This window comes from Ictidomys tridecemlineatus, chromosome 3, assembly GCF_052094955.1.
Source record: "Ictidomys tridecemlineatus isolate mIctTri1 chromosome 3, mIctTri1.hap1, whole genome shotgun sequence".
NCBI classification, from domain to species: Eukaryota; Metazoa; Chordata; class Mammalia; order Rodentia; family Sciuridae; genus Ictidomys; species Ictidomys tridecemlineatus.
In genome coordinates this window covers 36035976-36057054 of record NC_135479.1, presented here as the reverse complement: position 1 = coordinate 36057054, position 21079 = coordinate 36035976, and the positions used below count along the sequence as shown (strand labels likewise).

Here is a 21079-nt window from a genome sequence, read left to right as displayed (position 1 = left end):
CTGGTATTTATGATAGTCTTCTATGTATTTTGAGCACAATTATCATATCTGTGTATTCTTCCTTAACAAGGCTGGTATATGTCTTGAGCATATGAATACATAGTAGTTGTTGAAGAAAGTTCTGTCCCTATGAAGAATAGACCCTGGGAATAAAAATCCCATAGTATTTGATACTCTGTTAAAATTTAATCATTTTATATATAATTGTAAAGTTATTTAGTAGTAAGTAAGTCATTTTCTGGATGTCCAAAATTCATTTTAAAAAACACTCTCATACGCAGTATCAGGTAGATATCTGACAGTACCAAGCCAGTTGTCTGATTGTAGGGAAATCTTTAAAGTATTAACATTTGTCAAAATTCATTGAACTGTATACTTAAAATAAGTATATTTTCTTGCATGTAAATTATACGTAAAATAAACAAGGTTTAAGAATAACATACTTATTAATAAATAAGATGTAAAGATGAGGAAAATTAGTGCCCTAATTTTAGTCTAACCTAACAAATGAAAGCTGAGGGTGATTTGCATATAATTATTTCTGTACTATGTGTAATAAAATGTGTGTGGTTTGCTGATACTCAAGATGGTAATATCAGTTAGAATCTATAAGTTTATTTCACCCAAATTCTCTTATCTGGAACATTCCTTACTGAGTGTACTTAACGTATACCCTCATTAGAACTCTCTCCCTCTGCCCTTCCCTCCAGAACTCCAAACGAATGAAACAGTTCTTTAAAGTGATTGAAAAACACTATAACATATGTTGCTGAAACAGGTTGTCTTCTGGTCTTTCCCTAGAAATATGGTGGTGGCTTTGAAGGAGCTATCTATTCGGGGTGACTTTCGAACTACAGTTGAATACCTGATCAAACTGTTAGAGACTGAAAGCTTTCAATTGAATAGAATTGACACTGGTTGGCTGGACAGACTGATAGCAGAAAAAGTACAGGTGTGTATTTCTCTTGCATAAGTAGCCTCTGGGAATGGATTTTAATGGGCTTGTAGTGTGATCAGTGCCTTTCATTTGATGACATTTATTTGATTCTAATGTAAATGGTTCTTGATCTACATGGGGAAATCTAGGAATCAGAGTTGTTTTAGCACTCTAAGCATTCTTGTGCTTGGTTTGGGATGTAGCTTAGTGGTAAAATGCTTGCCAGCATGTGCAAGGCCCTGGATTCAATCTCTATCACTACCAAAAAAAAAAAAAAGTTTTTGTGCCTGTGCTATGCAGTCATTTCATGTGTTCTAATATTACTTCCTGCGGTATATTTGAAGAGAGGCATGCAGAGTTTGAAATACTACTTTGCCTTTTTTCATTTGATGTTCAATCTGATTCAGAGGTACCACCTTTTATATCTTTAAGTGCTGATAAGAAAGTCTCATTTATATCAACACTCAACTCTTGTTCTTGAGCTAACTTCTGGTCTATTCTAAATTACCTAAAATGTTGTATAAAATAATTAGATTCATCTAAATTGTCTAAAGGTCCACTTTTTGGCTGTATGCCATTTTCTTTGAGATTATCAATAGCCAAATCTTTTTAAATTTATTTCTAACAAAAGTCTATTTTGGAGCTTCTTTTTGATTGACTTAGTGGAAGTCTTATTAAGAGTGGGTGGAAGGTTGTTTTTCATCTCTATTCACATGATGCCTCTATTCAAATTCTAAAAGTAAATGTATTTTATTTTATCTCAAAAATCAGCCAGGCAATAAGAGTAGAGATTTTCATTGCTCACTGTGTCTTCACAACAGATTTGAGCCTCATTTCACTTGAGGGGCCATGGTGCCAAGGGACCATGCTTTTGATGTGCCCTCTTTTTCTTCCTTTCAGGCGGAGCGACCTGACACTATGTTGGGAGTTGTGTGTGGGGCTCTTCATGTGGCAGATGTGAGCCTTCGAAATAGCATCTCTAATTTCCTTCACTCCTTAGAAAGGTAGGTTTTTTTTTTGTGACTGTGCAAGCTAACCAGTAGTCCTGGGTATAGGATTGCAACTGAAAGACCCATTCATTTTTTTGTCCCTTCCTGGCAGCTTGCAGGTGCGACTTGTTATTCACAGGCTGTGGTGGTAAAGGTGATTGGGGAAGGTAGCAATTTATGGCAAATCATTTTAGGACTCTACCATGGATTGTAGAAATTAGTTTATACTGCAATTAGAACAGGTTCCTTTTTTATTTTTATTTTTTTTTAAGATTTTTTTTTTTTTTTTTTTAGAGGGAGAGAGAGAATTTTTTTTATTATTTATTTTTTAGTTATCGGCGGACACAACATTGTTGTTTGTATGTGGTGCTGAGGATCGAACCCGGGCCGCATGCATGCCAGGAGAGCGCGCTACCACTTGAGCCACATCCCCAGCCGAAGGTTCCTTTTTTAAAAATTGAAATCCAGCTGTAGTAAACATTTCATGCTGTGCAAGCATCAAATCTCCCCAAACCCTAGTGATAAAGATCTCACATTTTTTCCTTGCACTGAACCTTAAGTATTTCTTATATTACCTGTACCACCTTTTAGGAATTAATAATTGAGGCTGATACTCAGGATGACCTCATAAGTCTTTCAAGTAAAGGGTCAGGCATGTGTGGGTCTGAACTAATTTCTAACACTGATTCTGGAGACTAAGCTCTGCCTTTGATTCCCCCGAGGAATGGTCCAAAGGGCTAATCATACTAAAGCACTTTTAATCACAGGTATTTTATTTCCTTCTGTGTTGTTAGATTTATATATCAACTCTCTTTTGAAGTGTCTGAAAGGAAGAAAAGAAGTAAAATTTTGAAAATTGAACTGAGATTTCAGTGATTCAGCTCTATGATAAATATCTTTCACAGTGTTACTCCATGCACTAAAACCTTGAGCAGCTTACATTTTCTTTCTGTATCAAATCTAAGTCCCTTAGTGTGACTGAATATATTGTCCCTTTTTGGCAAAAGTTCTTCAATATACAATCTCTGTAAATAGTTTCCCCACTGGTGCATAAATGTCTCACAATCTCCTTTATGAGTGTTCCCAAGTTAGTGTTCTTATTTTTCATTTTTTAAATATATTTTTTATAACTTTATTTTATTTATTTATTTTATGTGGTGCTGAAGATCAAACTCAGTGCCTTACATGTGCCAGGCAAGTGCTCCTACCACTGAGCTACAACCCTAGCCCCTTCATTTATTTTTAAAACTTAAATTTTGAAATAATATCTGACTTTTTAAGATTTGCATGAAGAGAACAGATAACTTCCATATATTCTTCACTTAGATTTATCAGTTATTAACGACTTTCCATATTTGGTTTATTGCTTTATCTCTCTATTTTTAAAAATTTGGTTTTATTTATTTTTAAGAATGAGTAATAGATTCACATGGCTTAAAATTTAAAAGATACGTATTTAAAGTCTCCTTTTTACTTCTGTTCCTTGACCACCATGTTACTGGTTTCTTCCATAGTCCTCTAGAGATGTCTTGCACTAAAATAAGCATATACATGTAATATTTATTTTTTTCTCTTTTTTTTAAAGATACAAATGAGAGTCTATTCTGAAACTATATTTGTATAATGGTATATTTGGAATATGTGAATTTTGTATATAAAAGATGTCCTTTATTTTTAATGGCTGAATAATATTTTGTTGTATGTATGAGAAGGTGCTTAACATTGCTAATCATCAGGAAGATGTAAATCAAGACCATTATGAGGACTGGGGATATAGCTCAATTGGTAGAGTGTATGCCTCACATGCACAGTCCTGAGTTCAATCCCCAGTACCACACACACACACACCAAAAAAAAGAACAGAAAAGAAAAAGACCACTATTAGAAATCATCTCATATCCATTAGGATGCCTGTAGTCAAAACCAGAAAATAGGTGTAGACAAGGATGTAAAGAAATCATGACCCTTGTGCATTTTATAAGTGGGAATGTAAAACAGTACAGCCACCATGGAATACAGATTTAAAATTCCACAGAAAATTAAAATGCGAATTACCACATGATCCAGCAATACCACATTTGAATATTCTGAAAGAATTAAAAGCAGAGTCTTAAAGAGAGATTTCTGTATGCATAGCAGGATTATACATAGAGGCTACAAGGCAGCAACAACCAAAATATCTATTGGTGAATGAATGAATAAACAAAATATTATATAGACATAACAATGAAATATTATCTAGCCTTAAAAAGGAAGGACATTCAGCCATGCATAGTGGCTCATGCATGTAATCCCAGCAACTGTGGAGGCTAAGGCAGGAGGATCGCAAATTTAAGGGCAGCCTCAGCAACTTAGTGAGACCCCATTTTTAAAAAAGAGTAATAAAATGGGACAGGGCTAAGGATATGGCTCAGTAGTAAAATGTCTTTGGGTTCAATCCCCAGTTCCAAATTAAAAAAGGAAGAAAGGACATCTGACACATGCTAAATTATAGATGATTTGTGAAATAAGCCACTCACAAAAAAGACAAATACTATAAGATCTCACTTACATGAGGTATCAAGGGTAGTCAAACTCAGAAACAGAAAATGCCAGGGACTGGGGGAGGGTTAAAAAGGGAGTTATTTAATGACAATAGAATTTTGTTTTTGCCAGATGAGAAGGTTCTGGAAATTGATTGCACAATACTGTAAAAATAATTAACATTATAGGGCTATGCATTAAAAAATGGTTAAGATAGTAAATTCCATGTTATGTATTTTATCACAATTAAAAATAGAAATTTTATTTTTAAAAATAATTTATGTGGCCTGGGGCTGGGCCTCAGTGGCAGAGCACTTGCATAGCATGTGTGAGGCACTGGGTTCAATCCTTAGCACTACATAAAAATAAACAAATAAAGGCATATTGTCCCTACAACTACAAAAAAATAAAAATAATAATAATAATTTATATGATCAGTCCCTTACAGATAGATGATCATTTGGGTTGTTTCTAATCTTATGCTATTTCAGAAAATACCACAATTAATAATTTTAGGGATTTATTTTTTAAAGTATTTATTTTTTAGTTTTAGGTGGATACATATCTATTTTATTTTTATGTGGTGCTGAGAATCAAACTCAGTGCCTCACGTGCACCAGGCAAGCACTTGACCACTGAGCCACAACCCCAGCCCGATTTCTTTATAAACTATTAAAACTTTCTGCCAGTAAATGTCTCTTCCATTGGTGTTCTTTCAGGGGTCAAGTCCTTCCTGCTCATACACTTCTGAACACGGTAGATGTTGAGCTTATCTATGAAGGAGTCAAATATGTACTTAAGGTATGTGAACCCCATTGAAGCCTGCACCTTATTTATTTATTTATTTTTGGGGTCTCTCTTTGTTAGCTAGTTATCTTTAGGTCAAGAGATGGAAAAGTTTGATTTAGTGCAGGAATGGGGGGTTAGTAAAATTAGTCATTATTTTTGTCAGCAGTATTTGATGATTCTATGGAAATTATTTTAGTTGTTACTTAACTTCACATTATAGCCAAGAGATGAAGGGGAGACAGGGAACAGCCGGAATAGAGAGGAATAACTAAAGTAGCTTTATTTGCTTGCAGCAGGACTGAGCCATTTTCATAAACATTGATGCAAACAGCACCAGTGGCCCCAGTGACCAATGCCATTAATTTCCTTTTACCTGACAGACTTTTTTTTTTTTTTTTTTTAACAGTATCTTTGAAACATTTAAATTTTGTCTGTGGCTCTCTCTGAAAGGTGCATACTAACTTGTCTTTTCTGGTTCTTTTTTACTGCAGGTGACTCGACAGTCTCCCAACTCCTATGTGGTGATCATGAATGGCTCATGTGTGGAAGTAGATGTGCATCGGTTAAGTGACGGAGGACTGCTTTTGTCCTATGATGGTAGTAGTTATACTACGTACATGAAGGAAGAAGTAGATAGGTGAGTGGCTGTTCAATGTCCATTTGGGTTGGACCTTTTTCTTTTATTAGTCACTAGCTCTTGGGATGTTTCCAGGCCTTTTTTGGTATACTCATTTTTAGTTAAAAACAATGACCGTACATGAACTAACAAAAATTTCAAGAAAGCAGAATTGTTTATAGTTAAAAGCATGTCTGAAGCCAGGTGCAGTGGCATGTGCATATAGCTCCAGTTACTCAGGAGTCTGAAGCAGTGGGATTGCTTGAGCCCAGGAGTTCAAGGCCAGCCTGGACTATACAGTGAGACCCTGTCTCTTAAGAATAGACTAAAGAGAAAAGAAAAAAGAAGACCTATCTCCTAACCACTCTGGTGTGGGTAGAGAATGAAAAGAAGTTCCTTTCTTTATAAAGAACTGTTAAAAGTTTCTTGTACATTTTTGTAGAACTTTTATAATGTATATACAAGTTACATATATGTGTATACTATATTTTTCCTTTAAAGATATTCACAAATAAAAATATCCTTTAAATACTATTAGTATCTTAGTTTTTTTCTTTTAACATATATTGTAGACTGTACAATACCATTCATAGTGTTGTGAGAATTTAATGAATTAACACACTTAAAGTGCTTAAAATTTTGCCTGTAGCATAGTTAGGATTTAGGCCATTATCATTATTATTAGATCATCATTATTTTTGTATGTTTGTGTTTTATAGAGGTGCCCCTTCTTTTTAATGGTCTTGTACTATTCCATTATGTGAGTGTACCATAGTTTATTTAATCTGACCCTTATTGAGGGAAATTGTTATTTAGAATTATAAACAAAGATGCAATGAATGTTCTCTATGTGTTTTTGTTTGTCTATAGAATAAAGTTTCTGAGTTTTTACATTGATACCTTCTGCCATTTCCCTTTACTCCTGAAGTGCTTTTTTGGCTTACATACTTCAACTTACCTCCTAGATATCGAATCACGATTGGCAATAAAACCTGTGTGTTTGAGAAGGAAAATGACCCATCTGTGATGCGCTCACCATCTGCTGGGAAGTTAATCCAGTACATTGTGGAGGATGGAGGCCATGTGTTTGCTGGCCAGTGCTATGCTGAGATTGAGGTCAGGGTAGTGAATAGGCTGCTGGGTCATGGGAGGGAAGTTAAGAAAAGAGTTAGCTGGAATGGACTAGAGCTGAAAAATAACAGAAAGGAAATAAAAAAGAAAGACATTAGTTGGTTTAATTGGGATTGTGAACCTTAAGATTTTAAAAGCAAAATGCTTGCTGTTTTTCAGGTAAAGGAACTGTGGCTTTAAAAATAGATGGTAGGCAGTAGCACCTACTGTTAGGTGTTGTGTTAACCACTGGCTGTACAGAGAAAATATGATAGAAGTTGGGACACAAAATAGACAAGTAATGAAATATGATGAATTCTGAGAGAGATCTAAGTACAGCGTGCAGAGGACCACATAACCCAAATCATAGTAAGGGTGCATAGTAAGGGAAGACATTCTAAAAGAGGGGACATTTATATTAGTTTTTAAAGGTAATACTAGATAAGGTGAAGAAGGGTAAGGAAGAAGGTGTAAAGTTGAGGGAATACCATGAAGGCCCAGAAGCAAGATAGTATGATAGTATTTAGGGACCATCAGTATATATTAGTATTGCTTGAGAATAGGCTAAGGTCAAATGGAATGTGGTAAGCAAACATGCTAAAGAACTAGTGTAGTGTGAGATCTTAAATGTAAGGTCATAAAAGACCTTATTCACCATGCTAGTAAGTTTCCACTTACAATGAAGGCAGTGAGGAATCATTGAAGGATTTTAAGTGGAAAAGAAATATGAGATTTGGGCTCCAGAATTACTGTTTTTTTGGGGAACCTTTTTGAAGGTATATAGCTGATAGGAAAATCTTTTAGAGGTTTTTGAAGTACTCTAGGCTAGAAATGAGAAGGGCCTACACCAAAGACATGGCAAGAGAAGGAACATGTTTGAGAGAAGATGTACTTGATTTGGGTTGGTAACTGGTAGATAGAGGAGGAAAAGGAGTGAAAAATAACCCCTAGTTTTTGGCCTCCTGAATATCTTCAGTAGGCAAACTGAGAGTGAACACCCAAATTTACTGGTATAAAGAGACCAAATTGTTCATCACTTCTAAAGACAAAACAAATATTATCACAAACTGTAGCAAAATGGATAGAAACAGAGGAAATATCAGTAATTATTATAAATCCTTAAAGCTAGGTCTTGAAAGATTTTCTACATGCTTGCTTCATCAATCCACAGGAGATTTTGGTAGATACCCATTTTCTGGGTTGAAATAAATGTAGTTCAACTTAGATGCTAAGGAAAAACTGACGTCCCTGAAACATTCATCTGTATGAAAAGAAATCAGACTACAAGTTATTTATTTTTTACTATAGGTGATGAAGATGGTGATGACCTTAACAGCTGCAGAATCTGGCTGTATTCATTATGTCAAGCGACCTGGAGCAGCTCTTGATCCTGGCTGTGTAATAGCCAAAATGCAGTTGGACAACCCCAGCAAGGTTCAGCAGGTATGGAGGAATGTACTCTTAATTGCTTGGTTTGCCAATGTTTCCTTAAGCTGTTTTTCCCCTTGATGTGATATGCCTTGTATCTGTGCCTGTGATATTGTGGAACTAGAGTTTGCAAGAGTCAATACAATACTAAGATTCTGTAATTTCCTCATGATGTTTCCTCCACTGACTTCTCTCCTGATAACTGGATTCAGGGAAGAGATGTCTGGATTTTGAATGATGATACTGAATTGCAATTGTGTTTGTGCCCTGAATAGAAATTAATGAATGACAGTCTCTCATTGGGGTTGACAGGCTGAACTTCACACGGGTAGTCTGCCACAGATCCAGAGCACAGCACTCAGAGGCGAGAAACTCCATCGAGTGTTCCACTATGTCCTGGATAATCTGGTCAATGTAATGAATGGATACTGCCTTCCAGATCCTTTCTTTAGCAGCAGGGTATGAATCACCTATCTTGGGGGAAAAGAATGTACAAAAGGGGAACAATATCAAAATCATTTAAAGTCTCATGAGATTTTCTAGAGGGAGAGAAAGAAAGCCAGTTGACCTGGAATGCTCTCTCCTTTGGTTGTTAGATTTGAAGTCTTTAAATCCTTGCTTTTTAGCTTTGTCATGTACTTCACCTTTAGTCAAGATTATTCCTTTTTAAACCAGAGAATAGGGGCAATAATTGATGCTTACACTGAAATCTAAAAATAAATACTATATGACAGTGAATTCAAATCTCTCATTTTATTTTATGGGTGTTTTTTTGTTCATTTGTTTGTTTTTTACAAATCCTCAAAGCTAGGCCCTGAAAAATTTTCTATTTGCTTGCCTCATCGGTCCACAGGAGATTTTGATAGACACCCATTTTTCTGGGTTGAAATAAATATAGCCCAATTTAGATGCTAAGGAAGGCTGTGGTGATGGATCTGCTCCAGCAGTATCTATGAGTAGAGACACAATTCCAGGAAGTGGGAGTACTGGAGATTGAATCTAGGGGTGTTTTATCATTGAGCTTTATCTGTAGTCATTTTTATTTTTATTTGGGGATAGGGTCTTGCTAAGTTGGTAAGGCTGGCCTCTAAGTTGCAATCCATCTACCTCACCCTCCCAAGTTGTTGGGATTTCAGGTGTGTACCACTGCACCTGATTAAATATCTCATTTTATTTTGGGGATTGTGTTAACTTTGGATCCTGTTTTATTATTTTTTCTTCTCAGGTGAAAGACTGGGTAGAGCGGTTGATGAAGACCCTCAGAGATCCCTCTCTGCCTCTTCTAGAATTGCAGGATATCATGACCAGTGTCTCTGGTCGTATTCCCCTCAATGTGGAGAAGTCTATCAAGAAGGAAATGGCTCAGTATGCTAGCAACATCACATCAGTCCTTTGTCAGTTTCCCAGCCAGCAGGTATTGATAGGGTAATATTATCATTATTTTCCACTGGCTACCACTGGAGTTCAGGCTGCAGCTTTCTGTTTGGATCGTCCCTATTGTCTCGATGGTGTGCTTTTACAGTTTTAAGCACTATACTTTCCTCAAAACTGCCTCAGAATATAAGTCCAGTAATGAAAATACTGCATGTGAAATGTAAAAGGTCCTTGGTTATGAGAAAAACATGCTTTGGCCATGTACTCCACATAGCTTTGTTCTTGAGGGCTAGTCCCTATTTGGAAGTATTTTCATAAATTTAAAGTGAAGGATATTGGTGGTTTTATTATCAAATACTTCCTTACTACCTCAGCAGCATCCTTGCCCTTCATCTATAAAGTAGCATTATGTAGGGAGTAAAGCTGAGCAAGAAAGGAGTACATTTACATCTTGACTTTAAAACAGATCATTCATGTGAGACCTTCTGAGTAGATGGTAATTTTTAATGTTATCATTATTACATCTGTTAAAGGGCAAAAAGACAAAAGTTGCTTGCTTATTTAGCATAAGCCCTACATTATGTCCAGTAACTTCCAGCGGTGTCTGATAAGTCATGTAAGAATTGTGTTATAACTAAAAAGATTTCCTGGTGTGATGCTCTGGAGGTTAATGCTTTGGGTCCCTTTGTTAGATTCCTTCCCCCCCCCCTCCTTTTTTATGCCTTAGATTGCCAACATCCTAGATAGTCATGCAGCTACACTGAATCGGAAATCTGAACGAGAAGTCTTCTTTATGAATACTCAGAGCATTGTCCAACTGGTACAAAGGTAATTACATATAATTCCAGATTTTCAACACCAGTCTACTCCCATGCTTTCTTTTAAATGGTCTTAAAGAGATTTACCCCAGGCCTGACTTTGAGTAAAAGTAGCTAGCAATTTATATCTCACAAAGTTCCTTATGTCTTCTAACTGTCTTAGAATTGTGACCTAACTCTCATTCTCAATATTTCTGGTAACTTCTTAATATTCTTTTTTAAAATTTTTTTTTAGAGAGAATTTTTTAATATTTATTTTTAGTTTTCGGCGGACACAACATCTTTGTTGGTGTGTGGTGCTGAGGATGGAACCTGGGCCGCACGCATGCCAGGCAAGCGTGCTACCACTTGAGCCACATCCCCAGCCCATCTTAATATTCTTTGTCAATTATTGAGATACAGAAATTGTGTTTTTCGTTTTCCTTGCCATTTTGATGAAGACCCTAATTTTTCTTCTGGTATGGAACCCAGTATGACATTTATTTTCAACTGCTCAGCAGTAGGAACTGAGTCACAATGTCATTGGATAAAGGCTATGAATATTTTTTAGTTTTGTTTTTATTTTTCTTTATAAAAGGTCATGTCTCTATATAGTGAGATGACTTTTTAGGCTTGGAATTTAAATTAATCTGGTTGGTTAATTGTAGGCTGACCCCTGTCCTGCCCTATATTTAAAGGGATTTTCAGTGGAAAATTTAGAAAGTAAATTTGGCTTCTAGGTTTTTCATTCCATAGTGTTGGCCTGTCAGGTTTTTCAGTGGAGATTTTTTTCTATCTGCTCAGGTACCGAAGTGGCATCCGAGGCCACATGAAGGCTGTGGTGATGGATCTGCTCCGGCAGTATCTTCGAGTAGAGACACAATTCCAGAATGGTAAGCTTTCTCCTGAGGACTCTCTTTCTAACAGTGTTTCTAATTCTGATGTCTAGACCAAACTATCCCTATAGGACTGTAAGAGCTAAGCCAGTTCATCTTGTCCCCAACACTTCCCATTAACAAACTTATTCCTTTTCCCTTAAAAATGGAAATCTCATATCCCACTAACACCAAAGAAAGAACAACAACAAAACACAGCTTGATGAAATTGTGAATCTAGTGTGCTTCCGAGAAAGGACTGAGATTACTTTTCTAGTAGAGATTAGCATTCCCTGTTGACATCTTCTTGACCTTGTATAGTGAGAGTTGGTTGAGTCATGACCAGGCTGAAATTGAAATTCCCCATCTGAAGAGCTTGCCTCTCAGCAGCTCATCTATGAATTGAACTACAGGCATATAGGAAAGGGTCAGATTTTCCACTACTTTTTCATGTGCCATTTAGGTGGAATTTATCCTTGGCTTTCTCTGAAGAGCTTCACTAAATGAAGTAGTTTTTAAGCATAAAATACTTTGGTTAAGACTTTAAAGCTATGTACCACTGATATTGCTTTCTACCACAAGATGGCAGTGAAACCACACAGAATTTAAAATGTTACCTAAAATTTTCTTTTATCTGTTCTGCTCTCATTTACATTCTTTAAAAAGATGGTCATGTGCCACTCATGACCAGCAAAATTCTCCAAGTAGACATTAGCACACTTAACCCAGCAATGTATGAAATAATATATCACAACCAAGTTGGCTATATCCCACTAATTCAAAATTGATTAATTTGGTGGATAATTAATGCAATTTTCATGTGTTAATAGATTAAAAGAGGAAAAAACATGGTTATCATCTCAGGATATGGGGAGAAAAGCATTTAACAAGGTTTAACATTCATTCATGATAACTCTGAGAAACTAGGAATGAAATTAGACAATTTTATTTTTTTGTGAGGACCTACAGTTGGGCATGGTGGCATATGCCTGAAATCTCAGCTCTTCAGGAGACTAAGGCAGGAGGATCACAAGTTCTAGGTCAGCCTCAGCAACTTAGTGAGGCCCTGTCTCCAAAAAAATAAAAGGATGAGGCAGGGGAAGACTGGAGATGTAGCTCAGTGGTAGAACATCACAGGATTCAGTTCCCAGTACCACAAGAAAGTGAGGGTGACACCACAAAAAATTAACAGGATATTCTGGGCACAGTAACACATGCCTTTAATCCCAGCAAGTGGGGGTGGAGGTGGGAGTGGCACAGAGCCTGGCACAGAGCCAGCCACAGCAAAAGCGAGGTGTTCAGCAACTAAGTGAGAACTTGTTTATAAATAAAACACAAAATAGGACTGGGGATGTGGCTCAGTGGTTGAGTGTCCCTGAATTCAATCCCCAGTTCCCTGCTCCCTCAACAAAAAAAGAATAAGACAAAGATTTGCTGTTGCTACTTATGTTCAGCATTATGTCTCAGCCAGTGCAGTAAGATCAGAAAAGTAATTAAAAGGTATAAGGACTGAAGAGGAATAAGGAAGTAGATCTGCCGTTAATAAATATACTATGATGTCTACTTGGAAGGTGCAAAGAATCCGCAATTTTACTATTAAATTATTTAAAACCTAACAAAGCTGCTAAATACAAAAGTCAACATAAAATTCAATTGCATTTTTTTTTCAGTAGAGCAACTCTTATGCTGGTTTATTAGAAGACATAAACAGGATTGTTTGTGTCAGCACTTTTCATAGTAACAAAAAAGACAAAACAATCTCAATATACCCATGTAGAATAGATTATTGCATTTTATAATGTTCCTACAATAGATTATTATACAGCAGTGAAAATGGATGAACCAGGGAACACACGTAGACAAAAGGATGAATCTCAAAAATACAATGTTGAAGGAAGGAAATAAGTTACATAAGAATTAATTGGCAGTGATTCATTTTTTACAAAGTTCAAAAATAGGAAAATTAAACCGTACATATATTGATGGTAAATGTAATGTAAAGCAAAAGAATAATTAAAATGAAATTCAGCTTAGTAATTATTTTAAGAAGAAACAAACGGGTATTCAAATATACCAAAGAAGTTCTGTTAAGATTTAGTAGCTCTGAAATAACACATGGGTATTTATTTCAACTGTTACTATAGATTTTATATTTTTTTCTGTGTGTATATCACAATTAATAGTTTTTAAGAAGGGAACATTTATTGTTTTCTTTCTATTAGAGTCTTCCCCCATCCCATGTAAATGTATTCTTTTTAATTTTCCTTGTTCCTAATAATTCCTACCACCAAAATATGTTTCTCTTGTCACTTCAAAGCAATGTCTCACTAGGGAAGAATATATATATATATATATATATATATATATATATAGGACAACCAAAAAAAATTTTTTTTAATATAGTGCTGGGGATCATTCAGGGCCTTGCACATGCTAGGCAAGTTCTATACCACTAAGCAACATCTCTTGCTCCACCAAAAAATAATTTTTAAACAGCTTCCATTTTTCTTTTTGAATCTTTTATGAAATTGAAAGCTCTGTAGGTATAGCAGTCTCCTGTTTTTTCAAATATATTTTAGTTTTATTTTGAAAAAAAAAATGCTGATGTCCATCTCTGATATTTAAAACAGATTAACTAGAGTTGCCCCAGTCAAATGTCAGTATTCTAGGAAACCATGGTAATGCAGTTTGAACATTACTGTTCTAGTTTATAACCCAACACAAAATCTCAACTAAAGTGATAATCCTTTAGTATTTTGATTGTTTTAAATATTCTCTGATCCTAGAGAATATTTAAATACTAATTCTTCTTTACTTAGATATTTAATTCTGAGGTAAGCCATTTTCTGATGAACTAAATATTACTTATATCCCATTGTTGCTATTACTGTAGTATACCAGAAACTTATTTTTCTACTTATTTTTCTGTTACAATATACAGCTTTCTTATCCAGAACTAGCCTGTCCCTGGTGGCCTTATGGAAGGCCAGTGAAAATATACCTAATTGTAGTCTCCCTACAGACCATTTTTTAAAATATTTTTTTAGTTATTGACAGACCTTTATTTTATTCATTTATTTATATGTGATGTTGAGAATTGAACCCAGTGCCTCACACATATGAGGCAAGCACGCCACCACTGAGCCACAACCCCAACCCCTACAGACCTTTTGACTTAATGCAAGGTTCTCCTTAATCTATACCTTGGTTTATGGAATTCCTAAGCATTGTTTAGTTTTTCCTAGCAATTAGGGTGAACCTTTTTAGTGAGTTATAGATGAACCAGAATCTCAAACTGGGGAAAACAAGCCTTAAAGATCATTAGTGTTTCAATATTTGTTTTTAAGCAGCAAAGACTTTTTTTTTTAATTGAACTCAGTAACATTCTGCCTCTGAGCTACCTCCCTTTTTAAAAACATTTTATTTTGAGACAGGGTCTTACTAAGTTGTCAAGGCTAACCTTGAACTTGAGATCCTCCTGCCTCAGCCTCTTGAGGAATTGGAATAATTAGTGTGTGCCACCATGCCCAGGTAGAGTCATTTCTTCTAAGGAATTCATTCCAGGAAGCCAAATAAGAGTTTAAAGTAAGTGTGGGGTTGGATTTATTGCAAACCCCCAGTCTTTAAAACTTATCTCTCACTCCAGTTTATAAATGTAATGAGACCCAGAGAGATCAAATGATTTGCCCAAGAGCAATAGTGAATTGATAATAGATAGGCCTTGATCTCAGGACTTATGTGCAGCTTCTCCTGACTCTAGTCTAGTGGTCCTTTTGCTAACCCACACTGCCAGTTCTGTACAAATCCATTTCAAAAATTGTTAAGATGTTTCTTTTCACACTTATCAACTGAATTATGGACATTAAGAAATAAACAAATGGCATGTAAACGTGAGCCTTTATACATGGGTGAGGACCAATTCTTTTTGCTGCTTGCAGGTCACTATGACAAATGTGTGTTCGCCCTTCGGGAAGAGAACAAAAGTGACATGAACACTGTATTGAACTACATTTTCTCTCACGCTCAAGTCACCAAGAAGAATCTTCTGGTCACAATGCTTATTGTGAGTATCATTTTTTACAATCTGATGGTTGATAATATGGAAAAAATATTTTTTTCTTCTAGTAGCTATGGTCAGAGGAAAAGATACTGTCTTCTATAATTATGGAATGAATGGAGCTTGGGTTGTAGATTAATAATTTCTCATCTCTACCTTTATCCTTGATCTGAAGGAACCTGCTATTTAGGAAAGGATTGTCCTGGTTATTATGCATATTATGTGCATAAAAATTCACATCTCTATTTAAAAGTGCCATGTGCTTTTCCATTCCTGTTGTCATTATGACAGTAGCTTTAAAATCTAGTCTTCTCTAACCAATGTACACTCATTTTAATTCTATTTGTTCAATAGATGTAAGCAATGGTTCTAATGTTGAGACCTTAAAAAAAAAAAGTTAGAAATTCAGTACTGGCCCTCCCACCAAAGAAATTGAAATTTTTTTCTGCATCTTCTTTGTTCCCTTTATGTTTTATTTATGTTAAGAATCTAAGCTGAAATTATTGTATTGGTAGTACGAATTATTTTGTCCCCCATCCTAGGAATATAGGAATTAGTAAGTGGGAATAAGGGATGAGACTGGTAAATGTGAATAGGACTGATGTACACTTGACCAGGGGGAAGAAGTTTTTTGGACTTGAGAATTTTTAAAGATGCTTTGCAAGTCCTTAACTCATAGATCTTTCCAGTTGAGTTAATTTTAGGAGAAGACGACTGAGAAGAGGACAACTCTTTAAGAGAGAGTTCTCACCCCAAGGTCCTGAACAGTTGCCTTGCTCTTACTTGTTTGTTTTGGGGACTATAGACCTCTTCACTTCCTTGAATTCTGTTTTTGTCCCTGGGAATGGGCATTCTTGGTACTTTAATTTCATCATTTCTTCCTGGATGGGCACCACAACCCAATAAATCTTGACTGCCATTTTTTATTTTATACTTGAGAATGAAGGGAAACCGTCTTCCTTACATCTCTGGTAAACAGAGTTGTGACTCATTCAGCCATCTGCCTAGCTGATTAACTCTAAAGGATATAAGATTTTTTAGAATAGCTACTTTTAAAAAGTGTATTATTATAGGGAGAGTTTGTTACTTTTGCTACCCTAGAATAGCTAGGTGATGAGGCACTCAGAAGGTGCATTTGAAAATACATATCACTACATAATGTTTTATTTTTTCCAAATGACAGCTTTCAACAAAGACATTATACCAGCAACTTGCTAATATTTTTTTTCTCAATCAAAAGAGGGAAGAAATCTGACTTTTTTTCCTTCAAATTTTAATGCAAGGAATGTTAATTCTCACTTGCATAAGGCCAAGAATTTCTAGAGGCAGGGGATAATGATGAGAGGGTAGAAGAATCTGTCAGTTTGGACCTAAAATGGGGTAGAATTTGCCTTTAAATGAAGCTAATTATGGTGAATTTTTCATCTTATTATGATTACCTTTTTAAGAACGTAACAGTTTTCTGCACTAAAAATAGACCAAAGCCCAGAATCCTTGGAGCAGCAGAAGAGTAATGATCGCCCAGGACTGTCGCTGGGTTTCTTAAATTCTAATTTGTAAGATATAGGGGCTCGGCTCGCTCCTTTTGCGGAGTGATTGTAAGTAACGCTTGCCTTAAGAATCTCATTATTGGAACACGGAGCCATATTTCCTCTGAGAATTCTGGAGTAGCTTTGAGCCGGGGCTGTTCATTTCTCAAGTAATCACGCTGGTGTGATGGAGAGAGAAAATGGCAGCTGTTCGGAGCTCAGGCCTTCAATTTTCTTCAGAGTCCAGTCACTCAAGTGTGTAATTACACGGGGGGTGCTGCAGAGGCGTTGGGCCCTGTCAGAGAACTGGTTTGAGGCTTTGCTTTTTGCTTTTGCCAGTCAGGACAGGCAGAAGCCAATGGGACTCTGGCTTGCTGTTGTTCTTTGTACCCACACCTTGGCATCTGATTACTTCTCACCTGCAGGGATAGTATCCAAACTTTCTTTCCAACAGACTGAGCTCTTTGGAGAAAAGAGATATTTCAGAGCATCTGGGTTTAGATGATAGGGCAGAGGAGAAAAAGGAGATGTTTGTGAAGCGGGAAGCTGGATTTGTCTTTTCTCTGTTTTGACATCTTCACATTTTTCTTTAAAAATAAAACAGGACTCAGTAAGCATAATAGGATCTGTAGGCTTATATATCATTAATTTCCTTTCATATATTTGTTGCTTTTGCCCCATGTCAGAGATTTGAAAATAAAGAAGTTAATTGATGTGATTGAGCTCAAGGCCAGCTAGCAGTGACTTATGGATCAGGGATAAAAGCTCAGATGGTGTTCCTTTCTGATCTGATATTACTGAATGCCAGGCATGTCTTTCATTTTTCTTCATTGACAATGGCCAGTGACCCTACCCCGACTCCATCTGCATTGATGGTAATAGCTAGTAAGAGTTTTTTTAGTTGTTAGGATTACTCTTTCTGAAGGTCTTATTGTCTTTTACAGATGTCACCGGAACATGGTAGCATTTCAATTCCCCTAGCTTGTGTTCTCTGCTAGTTCTCCTTTCTTTGCTTACCTTGGCTTCCTGATTGATGATTATGTGCCCCAGCATTCCAATCTCTGCTTTCTAGAAATAGGAATGCTGATGGTGTGCTTTGCTGAGCTAGATGATGATTTCTGGGGCCTTTGAACCTACAGAAAAAGATCAAGAAATCAGGCTGCTCCAGTGAAGAGGGGCCTTTATCCTTTCTAGGTATTAGCATAAGTTGCCTAGTGGTAACTTGTTCCATGGCATCTTGACCAAATTTCTTCTAATCTTTCACTCTATTTGGAAAGTAAAAATATCAAGTAAAAGGGTAAAGTTCTGTCCAATTTCCTTTAGATCGTTGTACCAAATATGAAAGCAAAGTCTGAAAGACAAACAGTAAATTTTTTTTTTTTAACTTTTTTTCCCCCACCCCTGGTACTGGATATTGAACCCAGGGTTCTCTATCACTGAGCTATAGCCCCAGCCTTCTTTATTTTTTATTTTGAGACAGGATCTTGCCAAGTTGCCCAGACTGTCCTTAAACTTGTGGTCCTCCTGCCTTAGTCACCCAAGTTGCTGGGATTACAAATGGGCATTACTGTGCCTGGTAGTAAATTACTTTTTGAATGCTCTATTTCTTAAATTTAACCTTATAAGTAAAAACTTAGAGTTTAGGATAATAGTGTTTGTGTTTACTTAGAGATATTTAAGGGACTCTTTGGCCAAATTAAATTATCAACATTAAAAATATCAATATTCCCATAGCTGTGTAGATAGCAATGTACATATTATATAGTCACCTTGATGCTGAACAAGAAGCCCAGGAAGATTGTCTTTCCGTTAATGCTTATGTCTTATTTCTGATCTGGGCCACATGAACATGCTTCCATATGACTAATGCTATGCATATGAAACTGATTTATGCTATGCATATGAAACTAATGCCATGCATATGAAACTGAAGCAAAGATCAGTGCCTTTTCTTATTTTTCATATCATGGCTACATATAATATATCCAATGTGTAAGTAAGAAAGAAAATTCTCAGTGGTCTCAATCAAGTTTACTGAATAAGGATGTAGCTAACAATTTATTGTTAAACCCATCCTATAAAATCTTTAGAATGTCAAAAAGTTCAATCGTGATTGGAAGAAGTTACCAGTTGCTTGTTGATGTTGGAATTAGGGCAGTAGTTTATGTCTTGAGGGTATTACATATAAGGTCACATTCTTCCCATTTTGAGTTGCCTTCCTCAGAAGTATTTAATGTCTAAGATGCTAAGATCAAGTTAGGCTCATTTGGGCTATTCTGTCAAGCTGAATAACTGACTGGTTTTGATAGTTAAGCATATGTATTATATTTTTGCAAATCCAGCATATTCCCCATAGTTAGCAACCAATGACGATGAGAATAAAAATAAGAAATATCTGTGTTGTACCAGTCTTAACTCTTGCTGAATAGTAATTTTCACTTTGGTCTACAGATTTTTGCAAATGACATGTAACCCCCAAATCAGCGGGTTGGTTCTTTAAATGATCTATTTTATTTTGAGGAAATACATCTGCTGATATAATTGTGCTTTGGTAGTGTTACAAAATGTTTACCAGGATTACATGGTGATGTTGACTTGTTCAGTTGCCCACAGGAACCCTTTGTCTAGGATAGAGGGTCATGAGCTCCCTGAGGATGAGTAGTTGTGAACACTGGTGGTTTCTTTCTAGAAAAGAAAGGTCAAGGACAAGCCTTTGGACAGTTGAGAAAGTTATTTTACATAGAGTGTTCAGGCACCAGTCTTTTTCTGAGTATTAATGATGACAGTGGAGAAAAATCATATTTGAATGGAAAACTTCCAAGTCTGGATGAATTAATGTAAGTAGTGGTTTATTCATATTGTGTTGATTTTTTTTTTTTCACACATCCCAGAAAGGTCTGGTTTCTCTGCTTTATCACAAGAAGCCCAGGAAGATTGTCAGCCTGTCGTCATGAATGAGTAATGACTTTACTTTTAATTTTTCCTAATCTCCATTGTTCACTTTTCTTACAGATACTTTCTTTTTCCCTATCCTTTCTTACTTTCTTTTTTTCATAATGGAAAGATGAAATGAGAAAATGATTTTGTATGTTTTACTTTTTTTTTTTTGTACTGGGGATTGAATCCAGGGAAGTTTTACCACTGAACTATATTCCCAACCCTTTTTAATTTTTAATTTTGAGACAGGGTATCACTAAATTACTAAGGCTTGCAATCCTCCTCACTCAGACTCACAAGTCACTGTGATAACAGATGTGTAGCACTGCATCTTTAAAAAAAAAATTTTTTTTAAAGTTGGAACATGATCAATAGTTAAGTAAGAGGACAACTTCATTTTTTCCCCTTTATTTTAGTTTGTCTTTAAAGTTCAACCCAGATTTCCTTCAGTGGAAACTCATTTCTATCAAGTCTGATACAGGTTGAAAAGGTAACTATAATGTTCTTATTTTGCCACATTGGCTTTGGTTATTAGTGTTGAAACTTTGGTCTGGCTATTTGCAGAGTTAGCTGAGTTTTGGTATTGCCCAGGACATACATGTTTTGAGATCTCCTGAGTCATTCTGATCAATGAAGAAAGTACCTCAGAAAGGATAATGTTTCTCTATTAGGAACAATAAGAAAGGAGGATTTGGATAGGAAAATGGTTTCTGTATCCATTGTTATCTATCTGTTCTTTCCTTCTGTCTGTTTATGGTCTTGTCTCTGGCCATTTATATATATTCCCTTGAAATTTATTTTGCTTATTAGTGCTCAGCAAAAGATAAGACTTTGTTACATTTTCTCCCCCCTTCTTGCTTTTATGCCTATCTAGGATAGGTGAAACAAGTCCTTTAGTATCTGGCTACATGTTCAACTGAATCCTGGGCTTATCTTTAATAGCAGTTTTTGTTTTTCACACTTATGTGGATAAAAACAATATTTGAACTTCCTTAACTATAAATCATGGGTTTTATGACCCTGGACAGTTGGAGCAGATCTCTGGTTAATTATTTGAGGAAGGAGAATTCCATGTTCTGAATCATTTTTTTTTACACACACACAAAAAGTTGGAGAAA

At 35.9% G+C, this 21079-nt stretch overlaps 1 protein-coding gene across 9 annotated transcripts in view; it reads left to right on the top strand.

The window, feature by feature from the left end:
- The window catches only part of Acaca (acetyl-CoA carboxylase alpha), a 288856-nt gene that overhangs the window by 110911 nt on the left and 156866 nt on the right, over positions 1-21079 (top strand). For all 9 annotated transcript variants that reach the window (XM_078042389.1, XM_078042384.1, XM_078042383.1 and 6 more), the window contains 11 exons: positions 802-952; positions 1838-1941; positions 5169-5250; positions 5730-5875; positions 6820-6970; positions 8273-8407; positions 8705-8851; positions 9618-9806; positions 10494-10594; positions 11368-11456; positions 15377-15501. In XM_078042389.1, the coding sequence (XP_077898515.1) occupies positions 802-952; positions 1838-1941; positions 5169-5250; positions 5730-5875; positions 6820-6970; positions 8273-8407; positions 8705-8851; positions 9618-9806; positions 10494-10594; positions 11368-11456; positions 15377-15501 (1420 nt within the window). The remainder of the gene's footprint in view (positions 1-801; positions 953-1837; positions 1942-5168; positions 5251-5729; positions 5876-6819; positions 6971-8272; positions 8408-8704; positions 8852-9617; positions 9807-10493; positions 10595-11367; positions 11457-15376; positions 15502-21079) is intronic.